Below are 26,684 nucleotides of genomic sequence, written 5' to 3'. Positions count from 1 at the left end.
AAACCACAAGAAAACTTCTATCAAAAAGATGTGAAATTCTCCTGAATTACTTCACTAGTGGCTTTGAAGAGAATAAGTTATAGACTTAAAGTCACTTCCCCTGCACATGAAATTTTAATTCTAACTCAGTGACTGAAAGGTGATACCGCTTTAAGAGCTGGCACACTGCAATAAACCTGTCAGTTTGAGTAATGGGTGGAGATGAGGGCAAGGCATGGCCTCTATTGGGTGAACCTTTCCTGCTGCACACTCACTATCCTGTAATTGGCCGGTGAAGCCTATGGTCAGGGTTATCCTTTCTATATAACAGAGAGTCAGTGTGGTTTGTACAGTAAGGAGGCAGAGATGGCTCTCTTTCTGTTCCTTGTCTTTTTATCCTTCTCTCCAGGTAAGATGTTAGCTGTTGTGCAAAATTATTTTCTTTCGTGCAGGAGCCTCACACGCACTGACAGAGGGCAGAGTTTCACTGACAATCAGTGTTCATCGCTTCACACTGTTATGTGGCTTCTTTTAAGTGGTTGTATCATTGCTGCTCAGATTGTAATCTGAAATTGTAATCTGTTTCCACTTTGTGTGCGCAATGACACTGATGTGTTTAGTTGTACCTCAGTGAAAAGCTGAGGTGGGCTCTCTGTCCACACTGTTGTGCCTGTCCAGTGCTTTCCTCGCCTCGTACCAGGATGATTCTGGAGTGTGAAATGCTGGGCTGTCAAAATCTCTCCTCAAGCCCAGGGTTAGCAATCTAGAAGAACTGATCAACTGAGTTAAATAGAAATTCAGAAATGACAATACGGTCCCAAGGTTAACAATCCTTCATCTGATATTACGTGTGCACAGGCAATGATCAGAAGCTGGGCTCTGAACGCTCTGGGTATTAAAATTAAAGCTGATTCTATTCCTCATTTCTTTATTTGGCTTTACTTATTTTCCCCGAAAGTGATAACCCTCCCCTGGGTCTGTACTCTGGAGTCTGGGCTGCCTTCTGTCCATCTTATTCAAGTCACATGTTTCATGCTCGGCACGATTGACAAACGCACAAGGGCTAAGAATTCACAAGATAGCGGCCAACCTTTGGAGTGATCGTCCCATCCCTAATTGAGGAGGTGCTAAGAGCAGATATAATACTCCCTTCGCTGCCTTAGCTAAAAGCCACAAACTCAACATAGAGCTTGGGACCGTGTTGTCGTTTTTGAATTTCTATTTAACTCAGTTGGTCAGCTCTTGTAGATGGTAACGCATTTTGCTTAACAGCTGGGGTGCTGTGCTGTGGATGTGAACAGACACCTACGGACTCTGTCCCTCACTCTGTGAAGTTACATAAACTCACTGAAAAACATGTCTTCTCACCTCACAGGGGTCCTGTTTGGGATCTGGGTGAAATGATGAGAGGGAGAGTTAATGGTTGACCTGTTCCTTGCAGTTGAGAATGGCCCTCACTCCAGGTTGTGATCCATAGATTAATTCTGCTGGAAATGGTGTTTTTCTTTGCTAACAAGCCAATGTTCAGCTATTTCGCAAAATCACCACAGTCCACACCTGGGGTTTCTCAGCAACAAGAAAACTTAAAGAGTGCCCACGTTTATATATTTCATGGTGTGTTTAAGATTCTCGTTAAATTAACTAACATTTCACTTTCAGGGAGTTTGAGATGCTGGTTAGAAAAGCTTGCATTTTACGTAGTGGATTGAAGTTGCTGATTAGGAGGGCATGAATTTTATTTTAGAGCGGGTTTAAGCTACCAACACGGAATTGCTAGATGACAAATAGACTGAAGTTTGCCTAGTGCATTTCCTGGTAGTCTCATGACCCAACAACAGTGGAATTGTTGATGAATTCTGACAATCGATCTTTATCAGTTAGTCTAGAACAGACCCAGAAATGAGGTGATGGAAGCACCCAGTGGTAAAAAGCTTTGGGAACCATATGCCTAAACTCACCTATTCCTCTCAAGCATGTTATACTTGCCACATGTTATGTTTCCAATTGCTCAGCACTGTATCCCAAAATGTTCGAAAAGAAATCGACCTAATTAACAGAACAAGGACTAGCATTTTACTTCCAAACTTCAAAAGTTAATGCAGCTTGTAGTTAAATTCATTACAGATTTAACACACACAAACAGAGATAGGTGTATCGTCCCTCACCCCACTATCCTCCTTTGTGCACAGTATGATTGGATACAGTCTCTCTTCTCCTCACTGTACCCTTGAGTTTCTCTATTGTAGGATCGTGCAGGTGCCAGATCTGCGGTGTGTTCCTGGGACATACTTTATAAAGGAAAATTGAAGTCTCTTTGACCAACATACAGCTCATATCTCTGTCCCGGAGCTATGTAGAGAATGAACTGGTTCAGTCTTGCATGTGAAGCAAGTCGGTCCACATTCTTTGCTCCATGTGGCATCAGTTTGTTGAAGGTGCAGCTTTGTTTAGGGCGTGAACTTGTCCTTATTACCAACGTTCGCACTTTCCCTTTTCTCAACCAAACATTTTCTAGAAGGTTCTTTTTTAATATCCCAGGGGCTAGTTGTGTCCAGTGTGAGGGGAGTGGGGTTGGGGGGGCGGAATGATGCAGTTATTAACTGCAATTACCATGTGCTAAATTTCAGCATCTTTGAAATATTTTTCCGGTTTCAGGATTTCTATGAGCACACTGTTGGAAAGCACAGCGCATGCGCAAACTCCCACGCTCGCCCTCCTCCCGGCCCCACCTGCGCTGCCGCGCACGTTTCATGCTGGCTGGTCGGTAATTGGCCAGCCAGCGTGAAATCGACGTAGGGGCCAGATTGCGGGCGGCGGCCATCTTCATGACTGCTCCCAGGCCTGCCAACCACGCCCGCCAGACAAGGTAAAAACCCTGGCCTATGAAGTAGTCATGTGAGGCGAGATGGTAACAAATGTCCAAGGAATTCTACCAGAACAAGGAATCAGATTTTGAGTCTGTTATCATCATTGTGGTTCATGGATGAATGAGGTTGTCCTTGTCAGGATTAATAGAGACTGCTGAAGGCAGTTGGCAAACCTTACCTTTGACTGGACATTCTACTAACTATGTACAGTACAAGGCTTAGCACGAGGTTTCACAGGGAACTATCTCCCGGCATACTCTGTCATGTGATCGTACATCACAAATGTTTTAGATTGCTATTTACACATATAACATTAACCCTTTACACTACATCGAGAGGTTAAGGAATTTGCAACAGTGTCTTGTGTGTTTACCTCTGTTCTCTGCTGTTGCATTTTTATTTTAGCGTTGGTAACATTACCCTTAGAAACATACACCGTAGCTACAAGGATAATTGCCTTTCTCCACCTGTGCCTATAAACACGGAACTCCTCCTACTACCCATAACCTTTGCTGTGAAATCTGCTTCACATGAAGCTTGGTTTGCCCTGATCATTCTAACCACAGTGTGCATGCTGTAGATCGATGTGGCAACAAGCAACAAACGCCAGTCATGAGAAGCCTTATGTACAAGTCCATCATCATAAGATTCCTGTATAACATGCAAAGTGAAAACCTTCACTAAAGAGGATACATCCCAGAAAGAGAGGTAAATCAGGAAAAGGAAAGGAGTGAGGAACTCAAGAAAATTACAAACACCAGGGAAGTGGTACTGAGAAAATTGTTGGAGCTGAGGACTGACAAGTCCCTGGGTCCTGATGGACTTCATCCTAGGCTCTTAAAAGTAGTGGCTAGTGAGATAGTTGATGCATTGGTTTTAATTTTCCAAAATTCCCTAAATTTGGGAAAGGTTCCATCAGACTGGAAAATGTTGAATGTAACTCTTTTATTGAAAAAGGGAGGGAGACATAAAGCAGGAAACTACAGGCCAGTTAGCTTAACATCTGTCATAGGGAAAATGTTAGAAACTATTGTTAAAGACATTATCGCTGGGCGCTTATATAAATTCAAGGTAATCAGGCAGAGTCAACATGGCTTTGTGAGGGAGAAATCATGTTTAAGCAATTTAATGTAGTTCTTTGAAGAAGTAACATGTGCTGTGGATAAAGGAGAGCCGGTGGATGTACTGTACTTAGATTTCCAGAAGGCATTTGATAAAGTGCCACGTCAAAGGTTATTTTAGAAAGTAAAAAACCAATGGTGCAGTGGTTATCATATTGGCATGGATAGAAGATTGGCTAGCTAACAAGAAACAAAAAGTAGGCATAAATGGGTCATTTTCTGTTTGGCAAGATGTAATGAGTAGTGTGCCACAGTACTGGGGCCTCAACTTTTTACAATTTATATAAACGAGTTGGATGAAGGGACTGATGGTATGGTTGCCAAGCTTGCTGTTGACACAAAGACACATAGGGAGCTCAGTTGTGAAACGGACATATGGAGGCTAGTAAGCAATATAGATCGGTTAAGTGAGTGGGCAAAGATCTGGAAAATGGAGTACAATGTGGAAAATGTGAAATTGTCCATTTTGGTAGAAGAATAAAAAAGAAGCATATCATCTAAATGGTGAGAGATTGCAGAGCTCTGAAATGCAGAGGGATCTGGATATCCTAGTGCATGAATTGCAAAAGGCTAGTATGCAGGTAAAAAAAGTAATTCAGAAAGTTAATAGAATGATATTGTTTATTGTGAGGAGAATTGAGTCCAAAAGTAAGGAGGTTATGCTTCTGTTATAGGGCATTGGTGAGACCACATCTGGAGTACTGTGTACAGTCTTAGTCTCTTTATTTAAAGAAGGATGTAAATGTGTTGGAAGCAGTTCACAGAAGGTTTACTGGACTATTACCTGGAAAGTGAGGGTTGTGTTATGAGGGAAGATTGGACAGGCTAGGCTTGTATCTGATGGAGTTTGGAAGAGTAACAGATAACCTGATTGAAACAGATAAGATCCTGAGGGGTTTTGACAGGGTGGATGTGGAGAGGATGTTTCCTCTTGTGGGAGAATCTAGAACTAGGGGTCACTGTTTAAAAATAGGGCGTCGCTCATTTAACATGGAGAAATCTTTTCCCTCAGAGTGCTGTGAGTCTTTGGAACTCTCTACCTCAAAGGGCGGTAGAATCAGAAGTCTTTGAATATTGTTAAGGCAAAGCTAGATAGATTCTTGATAAGCAAGGGGGTGAAAGGTTATCAGGAGAGCTGGGAATGTGGAAATGAGGTTAGAATGACATCAGCCATGATCTTATTGAATTGCAGAGCGGGCTTGATGAGCTGAGTGGGCTCCTTCTGCTCCTAACTCACATGTTCATATGTTTGTTAAGTGCCCCACCTAACATGGTGACATAAATTGGCTGCACTTTAAAATGCTGGAAGAAAGACTTGCATTTATATAGCACTTCTCACAATCTCGGGACATCCCAAAGCACTTTATGTCAAATACAATACTTTTAAAGTGCATTGTCATGCCAAGAATGCATGAAGGAAAAAAACCTGAAAGAAAGTTTTTTCTCTTCCTTATTCTCTTGTTGAAATTCTTTTTTAAAAAAATATAGACAATTGCTGGGCTGATAAAATGGCCGCAGCTGGTCACATGCTGGTAGTTCTGGAAGATTCTTATCTGTTCCAATGGAACGTGACTTATATTGTATGAACATTCAAGCCAGGCCAACAGAAAGGATTAGTAGATGAGACATCTGCACCTTCTAGCTCTGGACAAAGGTAGAGCTATTTGTGACTCCTCATCTCCAACGTTGTGCTACAGGACTCTACTCGTATGAATTAATGCCAATGCCTTTTTGATTTTTTGTAAGTAGCTCGTAATTTGTAACTTCTTTCTCTCTCTTTCTCTGCATTTCTACCTCGTATGCTCCTGAGTGTGAATGTGCATCACGATCCATTCCTTGGGTTTTGAACGTGTTAATAAATTCTAGCTTTGCTTCACATTAAAGAATTTGCTGCGGGGTTATTTTTAACATTGGGCCTCATAAACCAGGATGTGGGAAACACACCACAGCCCATTCCAGCAACGGAAAGGATGCTAAGGGAAACAAATTAAATTAGAAATTAAAAGCTACCATTGCCAGGGACAAATAAGAATAATAATAATTCAGTTCCCCTCATCCTCGTGTCTGTAACAGTAGTCACTGTTGTGATGCAACAGGCAAGCTCCCAATGAGAGAAATTGTCAGCTAATCTGGTTTAATGGTTTTGATTGAAAGGAAAATTATTGGCCAGGGCATTGGAAAGAACACAAAAAAAAAATTGTCATGGGACCTTTCACACCCACCTGACAAGGTGCCTCATCCAAAAGGCAACATCTCCAATAGTTCCACATTCTCTCAGAGCTCCCACTGGAATGTCAGCCTTGATTTTTTTTTTGTGCTCAAGTCCTGGAGTTGGAATTGAACCTAGAAACTTTTCACTGTGGGGTGAGCTGTGCCTGGCTTCAGCGGCAGCTGCACTCAAACTGCTCACCACAAGAGAGAGCAAAATAACCAATGACCTTCGTAGAACACCCTGCTCCCGGAATAGGTTTACCAATCTCAGTTCTCCATCTCTCAGCTCCTGTGGTTAAACTCTAATTCTAAAATGAGTCAACGGGGAGCACTGTAACAAAACACCATTTAGCACAATCTGTGCATAAAAACGTGTGGAGATCATTGTGAAACGATCCAATTCGATATGAATTTATTACGGCCTTTCATGAGAGACAAGATCAGAAATCAGAGAGCAGGGTCAGAAATTGTCCTTACTTGCAAAGGTGGAGAATTCGAGGTGCGCTCATCGAAGTTTACCAAATTACGAAGAAAATGAACCAAACGGATCCGCGGGTCGGGAGCTGATTCGTCCGCCCGCCCTCAGCTGGTGACATCGAAGGTCCAGGCACCATATTTAAAGGCCAGTCCAACATATAACCTCACTCCCTCCAGCCCACCGGAGATGTCTGGCAGCCAGAAATGAAAGCCGAGAGTCTCAAGAAGAAGGCAGCACCTAGCTTCACCCACCAGGCCCTCCAGGCCTTGATCAGAGGGGCGCAGGCACACAGGCAAGTGCTCTATCCCAGGGATGGCTGTAGGGAGCACAGCAGCCTCACCTCTCTGGCCTGGGAGGCTGTTGCGGGGCAGGTCAACACAGTTGGTAACCATGCCACCCAGTGCAGGAAGAGGATGCCAGGGTAAGTCATCCTTCAACTGCTTCCAATATCAAACTCTCATCATGGCATCATGCACTCAAATGGCTACTCTCTTCAGGGATCTCACACAACCATTAGCGGAGAACACATATCAACACTCATTCCAACGCCGAGACTTTCAAACCACCACCATCCCATCTATCATGTTGCTTACACTACAATCTCTGGCCCTTCTGGGGAGGGCTGACCAACACAGGGGACATGCATCTCACCCAGCCTTTGCTCCATCCCTTCCCATCACATGCCTTTCTCTCTTCCTCACAAATGGAGGATGAGCGTCAGCTGGACACCCCAGGGGGGCCTCCTCTCAGGACACTCCAAGGGCAAGCAGCCGCTCACAGCCCCCTCTGCCTGTGACCCCATCCACTCCAGCTGCTCAGGCCACCAAGGATGCTATGCCCCTGAGCAGGTGACCCTTATCAGGCCGGGGCCCTCCAGGCCTTGGGCCACCAGAGGACGTCCGCCAAGGTCATCACAGGTATCAGGACGTAATGGTCAGCAGGCTGCCTCCATCTCTGCTGCGGAGGTCAGGGCTGCACCCAGGCGTAGCGCTAGAGTTAGGAAAGTTTAAAAAAATTGATGTCACTTTTGGGTCACAGGTATGCTACACATGTAAAGAAATTGCACTTTTGTAAATACATTTGATGGTTATGTGAATGTTTTTGGCAACTGAAGGTGTTGTGATTTTGTTCTTTGGAATCCTCTCATTTCGAGGTTTAGCCTTCCTCCCACTCAGTGATAGTGTCCCAATGTGAGGCTCACATTCCTGTGATGTCAACCTCAGTTGAACTAGTCTCCGCACCTCTTATGTGATGTCGGGGAAATGTGTTTAAATCTTTATTTGAAGTGTGTGATGGAAGCGTTTCTAACCCTTCTTCCTCAAAGAGCACCACTGAGTTATGGCAGACCATCAGCATTGATAATCCAGCTGCATTCGTGTCTCCTCAGTAGTAGTTGCAGAAGTAAAGATATATATGGGAGGAGGAGATCCCTAGGCATGTCCACATCTCAGTCGCAGCACTGCTTGCATCATTAGATGGCAGCAAAGGCTTCAAATCTTCTCTCGCATCGCTCTTGTTGGACTCTCAGTTCCCAGAGTGAGCTCACTCACACGGCCCACAGACCAAAGCAAAGATCATGGCCTGGCAATTCATGAGGCCACAACACGCAAGTGTGAATGCAGGGCTCGTTCTCGCTGCAAGCGGGTGGACATTCCTGAGATGAAAGTAAATGGCATTGAGGGCTAGGAGAGATGTGGCCATATGCCCTCACTTAACTTTACTCTTCCTGGAACCTGTCAGCAATTAACGTATCACGGCACATCTGATCCATGGTGTGATCGCGCTCATACTGACATTCAGCATCCCCCTGGGGTTCCTGGGCCTCCTGATCTTCATCCTCTGATGAGCTCTCATCCTCCTCCAGGTCATCCTCTGGCAGGGGGTCACCTCTTTGCATTGCCAGGTTGTAAAGGGCACAAAGCACTGTGACAGTGCGGGAAACCCTGTCGGGATTGGACTGGAATGAGCTACTTGAGCGGTCCAAGCATCTAAAGCGCATCTTCAGAAGCCCTATGCTCTGCTCTATAAGGGAGTATGCGGAGCTGTGAGCAGTACTGTTCCTCTCCTTGGAATGATTCTGAGGGTGATGCACTGGTGTCATCAGCTACCATTTCACTGGGTACCCTTTATCCCCAAGCAGCCATTCCTGCAGATGTAATGGCCTCTCGAACATCTCAGGCACCTGGGAGTGACTCAGGATGTAGGAGTCATGGCAACTCCCAGGGTACCGTGCACAAATGTGCAGTATGTGCTTCTGGTGATCACACACCAGTTGTACATTGATGGAATAACATCCCTTCCGGTTTATAAACATTAGGGCCTGCTGCCATGGAGCCTGTATAGCCACATGGGTGCACCCTGCACTCTTGGGAAGCCTGAGATGACGGCGAAGCCGGTGAATCTCACAGCTTGGCTATCTTCTTTCAGAATAAACCTAACATAATGATGGGCCTTCCTGTAAAGGGCATCTGTGACCTCCTTTAAGCATCGATGTGTTATGGATTGAGAGATGCCGCACAGGTCACCTGCTGATCCTTGGAAAGAACCAGAGGCAAAGAAATTGAGTGCTACAGTCACCTTCAAAGCCACTGGTAACAGATACCCTCCAACACCACGTGGCATTGGGTCTTCACAAAGAATGTGGCATATGTGATGCACCAGAGCTCAGGACAAGCGCAGACGCGCATGGTATTGCCTCTCATTTGTAAGTAGGAGACTCTCCTATGATAAACCCTAGGTCTGGTGAATTGCCCTCGTTGTCTGGGTCTCTCCTCCTGACCCTCCTGTTCATGCTGTGGCTCCACTTGACCATGTCCCTCCTGCTGGAGCTGCCCGTGGAGTCGCCTCTCCCTCCTTCACCTCCTCCATTGCATTAAACCCCTGACAAAGGCAGCATTGAGCCCCGGATCCATAGCTGCTTCTACCTTCTCTCTGAAAGGAAACATTGAAGACATTAATGATTCAAAGGACAAGAAAGCAAAGCTCAGAAGATGAAACATATGAAGACTGTCAGGGCCCATAGTTTTTCCTGCCCTATTTGCATGGTGGCTGATGCTGCCTTGTCCCTGAGACACTCGCACACACATTGCGGTGACCCAGATGGCATCGCAGGTATGTAACATCTTGAGCCCTGCGTGGGATGCTAAAGTTTAATTGAGAGGAGTGACCCAACTTAGCCCTGAGTTCCAATCTCTGATGTGGCATATTAATGACCAATCAGTCACTCAAAGTCAATGAGCAGATGCCCTTTGGCCCGTGAAGAGTGTAAATTCTGGTGAACATGTGACAGGCCTTCGTTGATGGAATGCCATATATGATGCAGCTGTGACTCCTTCACTATTACCTGCATTCCCAAATTCTACATTCCTATGTGTTACTCCTGAGGTGTAGCGATGTGATGTGAAGCCACTGAGTTCTGAGTAACTCAACGGTGCTAATGAAGCTATTGGCTTTCATCGAAAGGAGGTCTTCCTCCTTTCTTTCTAAGCTGACTCTGGCGGCAACAAGAGGTTAGAGGGCGACCCCAGAAAGGCCCCCTCATGTTCGCCCTCCCCCCGTCACTGCCATTCCACAGCCTTCCCTCCCCATTGTGTTCATCAACCCCACCCTCTCCTCACAGCCCACCCCCAGCTGAAGTGCTAGTTTATAAAAGTGGAGGCCTGCATGAGTACTGTAGCACAGTGGTGTTCCTCGGGACAAAGTAGGCAAAGAGCAGGAGCAGACTGACCCTAAAGCCCCAGCAGAGTGGCATTCATCGCAACAAGACCGGCACAGCGCTATGGCAGGTAGTCTATGCATGTGCCATGCACCTTGAAGTTACCAGTGAACAGAAGTCTAACCTGCCATCCCTTCTGAAATGGGTTCGAGGCCGACATAATTCCCCGCTGGCAAGATCAGAAGGCTGTTTGCTGTGAGCAGCTGTTTTAATGTGTGTTCACAAGACGCTCGGACGTCAAGTGCGTTCATGCAACTAGTCGGCGGGATAACCGGCCCCACCCTCCACCCAACCCCCGCCATAAACTCACCACGGGGAGAATTGCAAGCTGTTTTTCTGCCAGTGGATTTACCACTTTTTTGCCTGCCGCTGGGTTCTCCGCTCCCCCATCAAGAAGCCCGCCACGGGTGGGATGGGAAAGTTCTGCCCGCTAAGTGCGCTCGTGGGCATGAAAGAGTGTTCCACCAGCCGGCCACAATGGCAGGTTTTTGTGCCGTATCGTGCACTTGAGACTGCATTAATTATTCATCCACGGGGAACGCGCCGTTTCACTGGCGGGTAACACCTGATTCGCCCACCCCAGCGCCCCCCCCGAACCCCAGCCGCCATATTTAAACAGCGTTTGCACCCTCTGCAGTCTAGGACAGCTCCAGTGAAGACATGTCTCCCAAGGGCCGCGCACAAATTCAGCCTCGCCTCACTGGAGCGCCTCTTGGATGCAGTCGAGGCCCCAGCGTGATGTTTTCTAGCCCCACTCCAACCTCAGGCCTCCCACCAAGTCAACCAATCCAGCTTGGGAGGCAGTTGCAGCGGCGGTCAGTGCAAACGCCCTGCAGAAGAGGTCAGCCAGTGCAGGAAGAAGATGAACGATCTCCCCCGTGCTGCCAGGGTAAGTCACCCATCTCATCACTCTCAACTCACACTCACAAGCCTCACACATTCACAAGGATCTCACTCGCTGCCACCTCGAGGACATTACTCTCACTCGCCGTGACATCTCCATCTGGCTTCACCTCCTCTGGAGTTCGCATCCTAATCCTGTCCAGGGCTCTGCACATGCCACATATCCTTATCACCTGCCCTCGCATGCATCTTGCTCACGCTCTCTCCATCTGTCTACATGTAAGACAAGCTGGCTCACAATAAGGAGGGGTCCCAGACCAGGGTTGGGGGTAGGGTGGTGGAGTTCCTTACATCAAGGCTCTCACAAACTTTGAGAGTGAAGCCACAGTGCTGGCCAAAGTGGAGGTAGACCGCTGATGGTGAGGTCAGCAACGCGCACCCAAGTGAGGGTCCTGACCTAGAACATGTATCAGACAACCAGACAGTGAGTGACTCCTCCAGTTTCAGAGCCGCCTGCCATGCACTAATTGTCTCCCCATTCTTTCACAGGCACATCTGGGAAGCTGCCTAGGCCTTCCTGGGGCCAGGTCCTCAACTCCAGCCTCGCCCACACCTCGGATGAGGAACCTGACGACTGCACCTTTGAAGACCCGTCACAGCGTGCCATCGGGTCCACAGCAGCCGGAGGCGGGGTCATCCGAGGTAGCCGGCACTCGGAGGGACTACTGGAGGCCTCGATTCTGCTGAGCCCAGGCCCCGTGGGCGAGCTTCCAACTCGGCCCTTAAATCAGTCAGTGGAGCTGCAAAGGCAAGCACAGGAACAACAGGAAGGGATGTCCACTGCACTCTTCAGGTTGTAACAGCTGATGGGGGAGTCCGCCTGCCTTCAGCCTGAGGTGATAGCGCCAGTATACCAATGCACCAAGGTCCTCACTGGCGGTCCCAATGGAGACCTTGATCCAGGACATCAGTCCAGCACTGCTAGGAGCTGCACTCCATCGCTGTAGCCATTGATGGCGTCCATCAGTGTCAATGCTAGACGGCTTTGGGGCACCTCGATCTGACGTCAGCTGCCCCTTCTCCTCAAGGAGTCAGCCGGGATCCTCGGGCACCCATAGTGGGGAGGGCCAGCAGCTCAACACCCCGGAGCCATCCACCAGGAGTGTCCGGCCAATCCAAACCCCCTCTTCCTGTGACCCCCATCAGCTCCAGCTCCAGCTCCACAGGCCGAGGAGGCTGCCCTGCCCCACAGTAGGCCGGGGTCCTCCAGGTCTCAGCTCTCTAGAGGAAACCTGCCAAGGTCATGACAGACAACAGGGCGTAACAGTCAGCAGGTTACCTCCACCTCTGCTGCGGATGAAGTTTCACACCGTTGGTACAGATGTTAACCACGTGTATATAATGTTCACAAATGTAAATAGACTCACAATAATTTCATATCTCCTCTTGTCCATGCCTCCTTCTTATGATGAGCTGTTTTACTGTCAATCGCATGTGATACCATTTGTTCCTGCACTCACTGTGTTCAACTGTGTCGATCCTGGGCCTCTCTCCTGTGCATTGTGCTACCGTCTCACCACAGAGAGTGTCTCGTTTCAACATAATGCTCCATGTCAGTAATGCCTGCACCTTCATGCAAAGTGCGCTTGTGGAATAAACCTCATTCCATGCCTTAAAGGGTCCCATCATGTGCATTCTTGGCTCTGAACGATTGAGGCATGGGTGTGCCCCTATCTCGACAGGTGGAGGTGTGGTGTTTAAGGAGACGTGCTAACACATGGAGAAGGCTCACATACCATCCATCTCCACCTGTCCACTGTGTCTCGGCAGAGTTACATCTGATCTGAGCCCATACTTAGAGCATGTGTGTGCTGCCCCTCAGTCAAACAGGTTTCCGATGTTCCCAGTTTCAATCTGCTGAGCCCAGCAAAAAGTGGGAGCACTCTGCTACCTCAAGGTGAAACTGAAGGTAAGCATGCAGGTGCAGCAGGCGGTAAAGGCGGCAAATGGTGTGTTGGCCTTCATAGCGAGAGAATTCGAGTACAGGAGCAGGGATGTCTTGCTGCAATTATACAGGGCCTTGGTGAGACCACACCAGGAATATTGTGTACAGTTTTGGTCTCCTTATCTGAGGAAGGATGTTCTTGCTATAGAGGGAGTGCAGCGAAGGTTTACCCGACTGATTCCTGGGATGGCGGGACTGACATATGAGGAGGGATTGAGTCGGTTAGGAATATATTCACTGGAGTTCAGAAGAATGAGGGGGGATCTCATAGAAACCTATAAAATTCTAACAGGACTAGACAGGGTAGATGCAGGAAGGATGTTCCCGGATCGTGGGGGAATCCAGAACCAGGGGTCACAGTCTGAGGATACGGGGTAGACCATTTAGGACTGAGATGAGGAGAAATTTCCTCACCCAGAGAGTGGTGAGCCTGTGGAATTCGCTACCACAGAAAGTAGTTGAGACCAAAACATTGTCTATTTTCAAGGAGTTAGATATAGCTCTTGGGGCGAAAGGGATCAAAGGGTATGGGGAGAAAGCGGGAGCAGGCTATTGAGTTGGATGATCAGCCATGATCATAATGAATGGTGGAGCAGGCTCAAAGGGCCGAATGGCCTACTCCTGCTCCTAGTTTCTATGTTTCTATATAAGGTGACGAAACTATGGCACATTTCTGTGCTGGCATTCAGATGCCCAACGTAAGCATCTCTCACGCTGTAGTTGTGACTATTGCAGGGAGAAGGGTCTTGACACAAAGTTGGTCGACAAGTTGTGCTTCCCATTGCCTTGACACTCTAAGACGTTACTGCAGGCACTTCCAAATGGGGATTTCAGGAGGTCAAAACAGCCTTTAAGCATGCCCTAGAGTCGCACATTCTTGCTTCAGGCAAGGTGAAGGGAAGCAATGGGATAGGAGTGAGAATGTGATGAAGCAGAACAGTGCTCCTAGTGGCCCTTGAGGACTTCCTGTTCTCTGATCATCTTGGGCCTTGCCAGGGCACACTGGTTGCGCGTGAAGAGGAAGAGTTAAAATCAATGGGCTTTTGAAGGGCTCACCGCGATGGGGCTGGAAAATTGCAGCCCCATGACCTGATTTTAACTCCGTGAAGTGAATGAGTTTGGAGGGAATTCAAGTTTGAACTCTTGTGTTTGGGGATGAGCAGTGACCGTTTGTTTTTGATATCTCTCAGTTCTGGCCAATCTTGAACGGAGGCAAAGCAGATGTGCCCAGAGCACAAAAGACCAGTGCCAGGACCTGAAGGCAGCCATCGAGTGCAGAACGGTGCGACTTTGTTTGAAAACCAAATGGCGCCAGCGTAAAGTAGTAAGTGGTTAATGTTATTCTTACATAAGCACAATACACGATGACAGGTCATCGCAACCTGAAATATTAAATCTGTTGCTCTCCACAGATGCTGCCTGACCTGCTGCGTATTTCTAGAATTTTTGTTTCCAGCACCCACTGTGTTTTGCTTTTTTACCTCCATTGATCAACTGTCCGATCCTCAGTGGATTGTGAATTAACTTTGAATGAAACCTAGTGTAAAACAAGTTCTCTCCCACACAAGATGAAGCTCTTTAATGTTTGATGTCATTAGCTAACCCACAATGTGACGAACCTTCATAACATGCAGCTTTGTCCTCTCCTGCTGTATTGTGTCTACTTTTGGGCACAGTACTTTAGCAAAGATGTGAAGGAATTAGAGAGAATGCAGAAAATTTATTTGTGCTTCTTCTTCATATATTTATAAATATTTAAGTTTGCTCTAGATTCCTAATTGGATTCAGTCACGTTAGTCCTACAGTAATAGGTACAGGTGCAATACTTCTTTAACTGGAGTGGACACCAACTAAATATAATCACTGATCTATATTTATGACGTAATAATACAGAAAGGAACCTGGGCCAGCTCTCTGCTGGAGCAACCAACCAACACCCGCTCGCCCAGCGTTTCCCCATAGCAATGCAATTTGACTTTCGAAGTTTCACTTCTGCTTCAGGACTTGAATATTGGAAATAAAAGCCAGCATTGAATTCTTCCCAACTCCCACATGCACAGGCCTATGTCCGAACTCCCACACTCACTGACCTCTCCCCAACTCCGACATGCACTGACCACTCCCCAACTCCAACACGCGCTGACCTCTCCCCAACTCCCACACGCGCTGACCTCTGACCAACTCCCACACGCACTGACCACTCCCCAACTCCCACACGCACTGACCTCTCCCCAACTCCCACATGCACAGGCCTCTGACCAACTCCCACACGCACTGACCACTGACCAACTCCCACACGCACTGACCTCGTTCCAACTCCCACACGCACTGACCTCTCTCCAACTCCCACATGCACTGACCTCTCCCCAACTCCCACACGCACTGACCTCTCTCCAACTCCCACACGCACTGACCTCTGGCCAACTCCCACACGCACTGACCTCTCCCCAACTCACACACGCACTGACCTCTCCCCAACTCACACACGCACTGATCTCTCCCCAACTCCCACACGCACTGACCTCTGACCAACTGCCACACGCACTGACCACTCCACAACTCCCACACGCACTGACCACTCCCCAACTCCCACACGCACTGACCTCTCCCCAACTCCCACACGCACAGGCCTCTGACCAACTCCCACACGCACTGACCTCTGACCATCTCCCACATGCACTGACCTCTCTCCAACTCCCACACGCACTGACCTCTCTCCAACTCGCACACGCACAGGCCTCTGACCAACACCCACACGCACTGACCTCTGACCAACTCCCACACGCACTGACCTCTCTCCAACTCCCACACGCACTGACCTCTCTCCAACTCGCACACGCACTGACCGCTCTCCAACTCCCACGCGCACTGACCTCTCTCCAACTCCCACGCGCACTGACCTCTCTCCAACTCGCACGCGCACTGACCTCTCGCCAACTCCCACGCGCACTGACCTCTCTCCAACTCCCACGCGCACTGACCTCTCTCCAACTCCCACGCGCACTGACCTCTCGCCAACTCCCACGCGCACTGACCTCTGGCCAACTCCCACGCGCACTGACCTGTCGCCAACTCCCACGCGCACTGACCTCTCGCCAACTCCCACGCGCACTGACCTCTCGCCAACTCCCACGCGCACTGACCTCTCGCCAACTCCCACGCGCACTGACCTCTCGCCAACTCCCACATGCACTGACCTCTCTCCAACTCGCACACGCACTGACCGCTCTCCAACTCCCACGCGCACTGACCTCTCTCCAACTCGCACGCGCACTGACCTCTCTCCAACACCCACGCGCACTGACCTCTCTCCAACTCCCACGCGCACTGACCTGTCGCCAACTCCCACGCGCACTGACCTCTCGTCAACTCCCACGCGCACTGACCTCTCGCCAACTCCCACGCGCACTGACCTCTCGCCAACTCCCACGCGCACTGACCTCTCGCCAACTCCCACGCGCACTGACCTCTCGCCAACTCCCATGCGCACTGACCTCTCGCCAACTCCCACACGCACTGATCTCTCGTAAACTCCCACACGCACTGACCTCTCGCCAACTCCCACACGCACTGACCTCTCGCCAACTCCCACACGCTCGGACCTCTCGCCAACTCCCAAACGCACTGACCTCTCGCCAACTCCCACAGGCACTGACCTCTCTACAACTCCCACAGGCACTGACCTCTCTACAACTCCCACAGGCACTGACCTCTCCCCACCTTCCTCACACAAAGACCTCTCCAAATTCCACACGCACTGACCACTCTCCAAGTACCGCACGCACTGACCTCTCCCCAACTCCCACACGCAATGACCTCTGCCCAACTCCCACACGCACTGTCCTCTCCGCAACTCCCACACGCAATGACCTCTGCCCAACTCTCACACGCACTGACCTCTCTGCAACTCCCACATTACTGACCTCGCTCCAACTCCCAAATGCACAGGCCTTTGTCAAACTCACATACGCACTGACCTCTCCCCAAGTCACAGACGCACTGACCTCTCTGCAACTGTCACACGCATTGACCTCTCTCCAACAACCACACACAATGAACTCTATCCAACTCCCAAACAGACTGACCTCTCCCCAACTACCACACACACTGACCTCTCCCCAACTACCACACACACTGACCTCTCCCCAACTACCACACACACTGACCTCTCCCCAACTACCACACACACCGACCTCTAAACAATTCCAACATACATTGACCTCCCTCCAACTCCCACACTCACTGACCTCCCTCCAACTCCCACACTCACTGACCTCCCTCCAACTCCCACACTCACTGACCTCCCTCCAGCTCCCACATTCAGTTACCTCCCTCCAGCTCCCATATTTGCTGAACTCCCTCCAGCTCCCACAATCGCTGACCTCCCTCCAACTCCCACACTCGCTGACCTCTCGTCACCTCCCACACGCGCTGACCTCCCTCCAACTCCCACACTCACTGACCTCCCTCCAACTCCCACACTCACTGACCTCCCTCCAACTCCCACACTCACTGACCTCCCTCCAACTCCCACACTCACTGACCTCCCTCCAACTCCCACTCACTGACCTCCCTCCAACTCCCACACTCACTGACCTCCCTCCAACTCCCACACTCACTGACCTCCCTCCAACTCCCACACTCACTGACCTCCCTCCAACTCCCACACTCACTGACCTCCCTCCAACTCCCACACTCACTGACCTCCCTCCAACTCCCACACTCACTGACCTCCCTCCAACTCCCACTCACTGACCTCCCTCCAACTCCCACTCACTGACCTCCCTCCAACTCCCACACTCACTGACCTCCCTCCAATTCCCACACTAACTGACCTCGCTCCAACACCCTCACGCACTGACCTCTCTCCAACTCCCACACTCACTGACCTCCCTCTAAACCCACACGCACTGTCGTCTCTACAACTCCTAAACGCACTGACCTCTCACCACCTCCCACGCGCACTGACCTCTCGCCACCTCCCGCGCGCACTGACCTCTGTCCAACTCACGCACGCACTGACCACCCTCCAACTCCTGCACGCACTGACCTTCCTCCAACTCCCGCACGCACTGACCTCCCTCCAACTCCCGCACGCACTGACCTCCCTCCAACTCCCGCGCGCACTGACCTCCCTCCAACTCCCGTGCGCACTGACCTCCCTCCAACACCCGCGCGCACTGACCTCGCTCCAACACCCGCGCGCACTGACCTCCCTCCAACACCCGCGCGCACTGACCTCCCTCCAACTCCCGCGCGCACTGACCTCCCTCCAACTCCCGCACGCACTGACCTCCCTCCAACTCCCGCACGCACTGACCTCCCTCCAACTCCCACACGCACTGACCTCCCTCCAACTCCCACACGCACCGACCTCCCTCCAACTCCCACACGCACCGACCTCCCTCCAACTCCCACACGCACTGACCTCTCCCCGACTCCGACACGCACTAACCTCTCCCCAACTCCCACAGGCACTTACCTCTCCCCAACTCCCAAATTCATAGGCCTGAGTCCAACTCACATACGTCCTGACCACACTCCAAGTCACAGACGAACTGACCTCTCTCAAACTGCCACACGAAGTGACCTCTCTCCAACTCCCAAACGCACTGACCTCTCTCAAACTCCTACACGCACTGACCTCTCTCCAATTCCCGCGCGCACTGACTTCCCTCCAACTCCCACAGTCACTGACCTCTCTACAACTCCTACACTCACAGACCTCTGTCCAACTCCCACACGCACTGACCTCTCTCTGACTCCCACACGCACTAACCTCTCTCCAACTCCCACACGCACTAACCTCTCCCCAACTCCCACAGGCACTTACCTCTCCCCAACTCCCAAATGAATAGGCCTCTGTCCAACTCACATACGTCCTGACCACACCCCAAGTCACAGACGCACTGACCTCTCTCCAACTGCCACACGCACTGACCTCTCCCCAACTCCCACACGCACTGACCTCTCTCCAACTCCCACACTCACTGACTTCCCTCCAACTCCCAAATGCACAGGCCTCTGTCCAACTCACATAGGCCCTGACCTCACCCCAAGTCATAGACGCACTGACCTCTCTCCAACTGCCACACGCATTGACCTCTCTCCAACTCCCAAACACACTGACCTCTTCCGAACTCCTACATGCACTGACCTCTCGCCAACTCCCACACGCACTGACCTCTCTCCAACTCCCACACGCACTGACCTCTCTCCAACTCCCACACGCACTGACCTCTCTCCAACTCCCACACGCACTGACCTCTCTCCAACTCCCACACGCACTGACCTCTCTCCAACTCCCACACGCACTGACCTCTCTCCAACTCCCACACGCACTGACCTCTCTCCAACTCCCACACGCACTGACCTCTCTCCAACTCCCACACGCACTGACCTCTCTCCAACTCCCACACGCACTGACCTCTCTCCAACTCCCACACGCACTGACCTCTCTCCAACTCCCACACGCACTGACCTCTCTCCAACTCCCACACGCACTGACCTCTCTCCAACTCCCACACGCACTGACCTCTCTCCAACTCCCACACGCACTGACCTCTCTCCAACTCCCACACGCACTGACCTCTCCCCAACTCACGTACGCACTGACCACTCTCCAAGTACAACACGCACTGACCTCTCTCCAACTCCAACACGCAATGGCCTCTCTCCAACTACCACACGCAATGACCTCTCCCCACCTCCCACACGCACTGACCTCTCCAAATCCCACACGCACTGACCTCTCCAAATCCCACACGCACTGACCTCTCCCCAACTCACGCATGCACTGATCACTCTCCAAGTACAACACGCACTGACCTCTCTCCAACTCCAACACGCAATGGCCTCTCTCCAACTACCACACTCACTGAACTCTCACCAACCCCCACGGCCACTGACCTCTTCCCAACTCCCACACGCACTGACCTCTCTCCAACTCCCACACGCATTGACCTCTCTCCAACTCCCACACGCACTGACCTCTCTCCAAATCCCAAACGCACTGACCTCTCTCCAACTCCCACACGCACTGAACTCTCTCCAACTCCCACGCGCACTGACCTCTCTCCAACTCCCACGCGCACTGACCTCTCGCCAACTCCCACGCGCACTGACCTCTCTCCAACTCCCACACGCACTGACCTCTCTCCAACTCCCAGGCGCAGTGACCTCTCTCCAACTACCACGCGCACTGACCTCTCTCCAACTCCCACGCGCAGTGACCTCTCTCCAACTCCCACGCGCAGTGACCTCTCGCCAACTCCCACACGCACTGACCTCTCGCAAACTCCCACATGCACTGACCTCTCGCCAACTCCCACACGCACGGACCTCTCGCCAACTCCCACACGCACTGACCTCTCGCCAACTCCCACAGGCACTGACTTCTCGCCAACTCCCACAGGCACTGACCTCTCCCCACCTTCCTCATACAAAGACCTCTCCAAATTCCACACGCACTGACCACTCTCCAAGTACCGCACGCACTGACCTCTCCCCAACTCCAACACGCAATGACCTCTGCCCAACTCCCACACACACTGTCCTCTCCGCAACTCCCACACGCAATGACCTCTGCCCAACTCTCACACGCACTGACCTTTCTTCAACTCCCACATTACTGACCTCTCTCCAACTCCCAAATGCACAGGCCTTTGTCCAACTCACATACGCACTGACCTCTCTGCAACTGTCACACGCATTGACCTCTCTCCAACAACCACACACAATGAACTCTATCCAACACCCAAACACACTGACCTCTCCCCAACTACCACACACACTGACCTCTCCCCAATTCCCACATACATTGACCTCCCTCCAACTCCCACACTCACTGACCTCCCTCCAGCTCCCACACTCACTGACCTCCCTCCAGCTCCCACACTCACAGCCCTCCCTCCAGTTCCCACACTCACTGACCTCCCTCCAGCTCCCACAATCACTGACCTCCCTCCAACTCCCACACTCACTGACCTCTCGCCATCTCCCACACGCGCTGACCTCCCTCCAACTCCCACACTCACTGACCTCCCTCCAATTCCCACATTCACTGACCTCCCTCCAACTCCAACATTCACTGACCTCCCTCTAACTCCCACACTCACTGACATCCCTCCAATTCCCACACTAACTGACCACGCTCCAACACCCTCACGCACTGACCTCTCTCCAACTCACACTCACTGACCTCCCTCCAAACCCACACGCACTGTCATCTCTCCAACTCCTAAACGCACTGACCTCTCGCCACCTCACGCGCGCACTGACCTCTGTCCAACTCCCGCACGCACTGACCTCCCTCCAACTCCCGCACGCACTGACGTCCCTCCAACTCCCGCACGCACTGACCTCCCTCCAACTCCCGCACGCACTGACCTCCCTCCAACTCCCGCACGCACTGACCTCCCTCCAACTCCCGCACGCACTGACCTCCCTCCAACTCCCGCACGCACTGACCGCCCTCCAACTCCCGCACGCACTGACCGCCCTCCAACTCCCGCACGCACTGACCTCCCTCCAACTCCCGCACGCACTGACCTCCCTCCAACTCCCGCACGCACTGAAATCCCTCCAACTCCCGCAAGCACTGACCTCCCTCCAACTCCCGCACGCACTGACCTCCCTCCAACTCGCGCACGCACTGACCTCCCTCCAACTCCAGCGCGCACTGACCTCCCTCCAACTCCCACACGCACTGACCTCCCTCCAACTCCCACACGCACCGACCTCTCTCCAACTCCCACACGCACTGACCTCTCTCCGACTCCCACACGCACTGACCTCTCCCCGACTCCGACACGCACTAACCTCTCCCCAACTCCCACAGGCACTTACCTCTCCCCAACTCCCAAATTCATAGGCCTGAGTCCAACTCACATACGTCCTGACCACACCCCAAGTCACAGACGAACTGACCTCTCTCCAACTGCCACACGAAGTGACCTCTCTCCAACTCCCAAACGCACTGACCTCTCTCAAACTCCTACACGCACTGACCTCTCTCCAATTCCCGCGCGCACTGACTTCCCTCCAACTCCCACAGTCACTGACCTCTCTACAACTCCTACACTCACAGACCTCTGTCCAACTCCCACACGCACTGACCTCTCTCTGACTCCCACACGCACTAACCTCTCTCCAACTCCCACACGCACTAACCTCTCCCCAACTCCCACAGGCACTTACCTCTCCCCAACTCCCAAATGAATAGGCCTCTGTCCAACTCACAAACGTCCTGACCACACCCCAAGTCACAGACGCACTGACCTCTCTCCAACTGCCACACGCAATGACCTCTCTCCAACTCCCACACGCACTGACCTATCCCCAACTCCCACACGCACTGACCTCTCTCCAATTCCCACACTCACTGACTTCCCTCCAACTCCCAAATGCACAGGCCTCTGTCCAACTCACATAGGCCCTGACCTCACCCCAAGTCATAGACGCACTGACCTCTCTCCAACTGCCACACGCATTGACCTCTCTCCAACTCCCAAACACACTGACCTCTTCCGAACTCCTACATGCACTGACCTCTCGCCAACTCCCACACGCACTGACCTCTCTCCAACTCCCACACGCACTGACCTCTCTCCAACTCCCACACGCACTGACCTCTCTCCAACTCCCACACGCACTGACCTCTCTCCAACTCCCACACGCACTGACCTCTCTCCAACTCCCACACGCACTGACCTCTCTCCAACTCCCACACGCACTGACCTCTCTCCAACTCCCACACGCACTGACCTCTCTCCAACTCCCACACGCACTGACCTCTCTCCAACTCCCACACGCACTGACCTCTCTCCAACTCCCACACGCACTGACCTCTCCCCAACTCCCACACGCACTGACCTCTCCCCACCTCCCACACGCACTGACCTCTCCCCACCTCCCACACGCACTGACCTCTCCCCACCTCCCACACACAATGACCTCTCCAAATCCCACACGCACTGACCTCTCCCCAACTCACGCACGCACTGACCACTCTCCAAGTACAACACGCACTGACCTCTCTCCAACTCCAACACGCAATGGCCTCTCTCCAACTACCACACGCAATGACCTCTCTCTAACTCCAACACTCACTGAACTCTCTCCAACTCCCACACTCACTGAACTCTCTCCAACTCCCACACACACTGAACTCTCACCAACCCCCACGGCCACTGACCTCTTCCCAACTCCCACACGCACTGACCTCTCTCCAACTCCCACACGCACTGACCTCTCTCCAGATCCCAAACGCACTGACCTCTTTCCAACTCCCAAACGCACTGAACTCTCTCCAACTCCCACGCGCACTGACCTCTCTCCAATTCCCACACTCACTGACTTCCCTCCAACTCCCAAATGCACAGGCCTCTGTCCAACTCACATAGGCCCTGACCTCACCCCAAGTCATAGACGCACTGACCTCTCTCCAACTGCCACATGCATTGACCTCTCTCCAACTCCCAAACACACTGACCTCTCTCCAACTCCCACACGCACTGACCTCTCTCCAACTCCCACACGCACTGACCTCTCCCCAACTCCCACACGCACTGACCTCTCCCCAACTCCCACACGCACTGACCTCTCCCCACCTCCCACACGCACTGACCTCTCCAAATCCCACATGCACTGACCTCTCCAAATCCCACACGCACTGACCTCTCCCCACCTCCCACACGCACTGATCACTCTCCAAGTACAACGCGCACTGACCTCTCTCCAACTCCCAGGCGCAGTGACCTCTCTCCAACTCCCACGCGCAGTGACCTCTCTCCAACTCCCACGCGCAGTGACCTCTCGCCAACTCCCACACGCACTGACCTCTCGCAAACTCCCACATGCACTGACCTCTCGCCAACTCCCACACGCACGGACCTCTCGCCAACTCCCACAGGCACTGACCTCTCCCCACCTTCCTCACACAAAGACCTCTCCAATTCCACACGCACTGACCTCTCCCCAACTCCAACACGCAATGACCTCTGCCCAACTCCCACACACACTGTCCTCTCCGCAACTCCCACACGCAATGACCTCTGCCCAACTCTCACACGCACTGACCTTTCTTCAACTCCCACATTACTGACCTCTCTCCAACTCCCAAATGCACAGGCCTTTGTCCAACTCACATACGCACTGACATCTCTGCAACTGTCACACGCATTGACCTCTCTCCAACAACCACACACAATGAACTCTATCCAACACCCAAACACACTGACCTCTCCCCAACTACCACACACACTGACCTCTCCGCAATTCCCACATACATTGACCTCCCTCCAACTCCCACACTCACTGACCTCCCTCCAGCTCCCACACTCACTGACCTCCCTCCAGCTCCCACACTCACAGCCCTCCCTCCAGTTCCCACACTCACTGACCTCCCTCCAGCTCCCACAATCACTGACCTCCCTCCAACTCCCACACTCACTGACCTCTCGCCATCTCCCACACGCGCTGACCTCCCTCCAACTCCCACACTCACTGACCTCCCTCCAATTCCCACACTCACTGACCTCCCTCCAACTCCAACATTCACTGACCTCCCTCCAACTCCCACACTCACTGACATCCCTCCAATTCCCACACTAACTGACCACGCTCCAACACCCTCACGCACTGACCTCTCTCCAACTCACACACTCACTGACCTCCCTCCAAACCCACACGCACTGTCATCTCTCCAACTCCTAAACGCACTGACCTCTCGCCACCTCCCGCGCGCACTGACCTCTGTCCAACTCCCGCACGCACTGACCTCCCTCCAACTCCCACGCGCACTGACCTCCCTCCAACTCCCACGCGCACTGACCTCCCTCCAACTCCCGCACGCACTGACCTCCCTCCAACTCGCGCACGCACTGACCTCCCTCCAACTCCCGTGCGCACTGACCGCCCTCCAACTCCCGCGCGCACTGACCTCCCTCCAACTCCCGCGCGCACTGACTTCTCTCCACCTCCCACACTCACTGACCTCTCTCCAACACCCACACACACTGACCTCTCTCCAACTCCCACACACACTGACCTCTCTCCAACTCCCACACACACTGACCTCTCTCCAACTCCCACACGCACTGACCTCTCTCCAACTCCCACACGCACTGACCTCTCTCCAATTCCCACACGCACAGACCTCTCTCCAACTCCAACACGCACTGACCTCTCTCCAACTCCCACACGCACTGACCTTTCCCCAACTCCCACACGCACTGACCTCTCCCCACCTCCCACACGCACTGACCTCTCTCCAACTCCCACACGCACTGACCTTTCCCCAACTCCCACACACACTGACCTCTCCCCACCTCCCACACGCACTGACCTCTCCCCACCTCCCACACACAATGACCTCTCCAAATCCCACACACACTGACCTCTCCAAATCCAACACGCACAGACCTCTCCCCAACTCACGCACGCACTGACCACTCTCCAAGTACAACACGCACTGACCTCTCTCCAACTCCAACATGCAATGGCCTCTCTCCAACTACCACACGCAATGACCTCTCTCTAACTCCAACACTCACTGAACTCTCTCCAACTCCCACACTCACTGAACTCTCTCCAACTCCCACACACACTGAACTCTCACCAACCCCCACGGCCACTGACCTCTTCCCAACTCCCACACGCACTGACCTCTCTCCAACTCCCAGACGCATTGACCTCTCTCCAACTCCCACATGCAATGAACTCTCTCCAACTCCCACGCGCACTGACCTCTCTCCAATTCCCACACTCACTGACTTCCCTCCAACTCCCAAATGCACAGGCCTCTGTCCAACTCACATAGGCCCTGACCTCACCCCAAGTCATAGACGCACTGACCTCTCGCCAACTCCCACACGCACTGACCTCTCCCCAACTCCCACACTCACTGACTTCTCTCCAGCTCCCACACTCACTGACCTCTCTCCAACACCCACACGCACTGACCTGTCTCCAACTCCCACACGCACTGACCTCTCTCCAACTCCCACACACACTGACCTCTCTCCAACTCCCACACCCACTGACCTCTCTCCAACTCCCACACGCACTGACCTCTCTCCAACTCCCACACGCACTGACCTCTCTCCAACTCCCACACGCACTGACTTCTTTCCAACTCCCACACGCACTGACCTCTCTCCAACTCCCACACGCACTGACCTCTCTCCAAATCCCACACGCACTGACCTCTCTCCAACTCCCACACGCGCTGACCTCTCTCCAACTCCCACACGCACTGACCTCTCTCCAACTCCCACACGCACTGACCTCTCCCCAAATCCCACACGCACTGACCTCTCCCCACCTCCCACACGCACTGACCTCTCCAAATCCCACACGCACTGACCTCCCTCCACCTCCCGCACGCACTGAAATCCCCCCAACTCCCGCAAGCACTGACCTCCCCCCAACTCCCGCAAGCACTGACCTCCCTCCAACTCCCGCG

At 52.2% G+C, this 26,684-nt stretch overlaps 1 protein-coding gene across 1 annotated transcript in view; it reads left to right on the top strand.

Annotated features, from left to right (window-relative positions):
• Nucleotides 1-299: 299 nt before the first annotated feature.
• The window catches only part of LOC144694961 (prosaposin-like), a 174,515-nt gene continuing 148,130 nt past the window's right edge, over nt 300-26,684 (top strand). The window contains exons 1-2 of the mRNA XM_078565771.1: nt 300-388; nt 14,410-14,543. Of these exons, the coding sequence (XP_078421897.1) occupies nt 346-388; nt 14,410-14,543 (177 nt within the window). The 5' untranslated portion in view covers nt 300-345. The remainder of the gene's footprint in view (nt 389-14,409; nt 14,544-26,684) is intronic.

Source organism: Cetorhinus maximus, chromosome 20, assembly GCF_964194155.1.
Source record: "Cetorhinus maximus chromosome 20, sCetMax3.hap1.1, whole genome shotgun sequence".
Taxonomy (NCBI): domain Eukaryota; kingdom Metazoa; phylum Chordata; class Chondrichthyes; order Lamniformes; family Cetorhinidae; genus Cetorhinus; species Cetorhinus maximus.
Note: the sequence above shows the minus strand (reverse complement) of the source record. Positions and strands in the feature narration are given on the sequence as shown.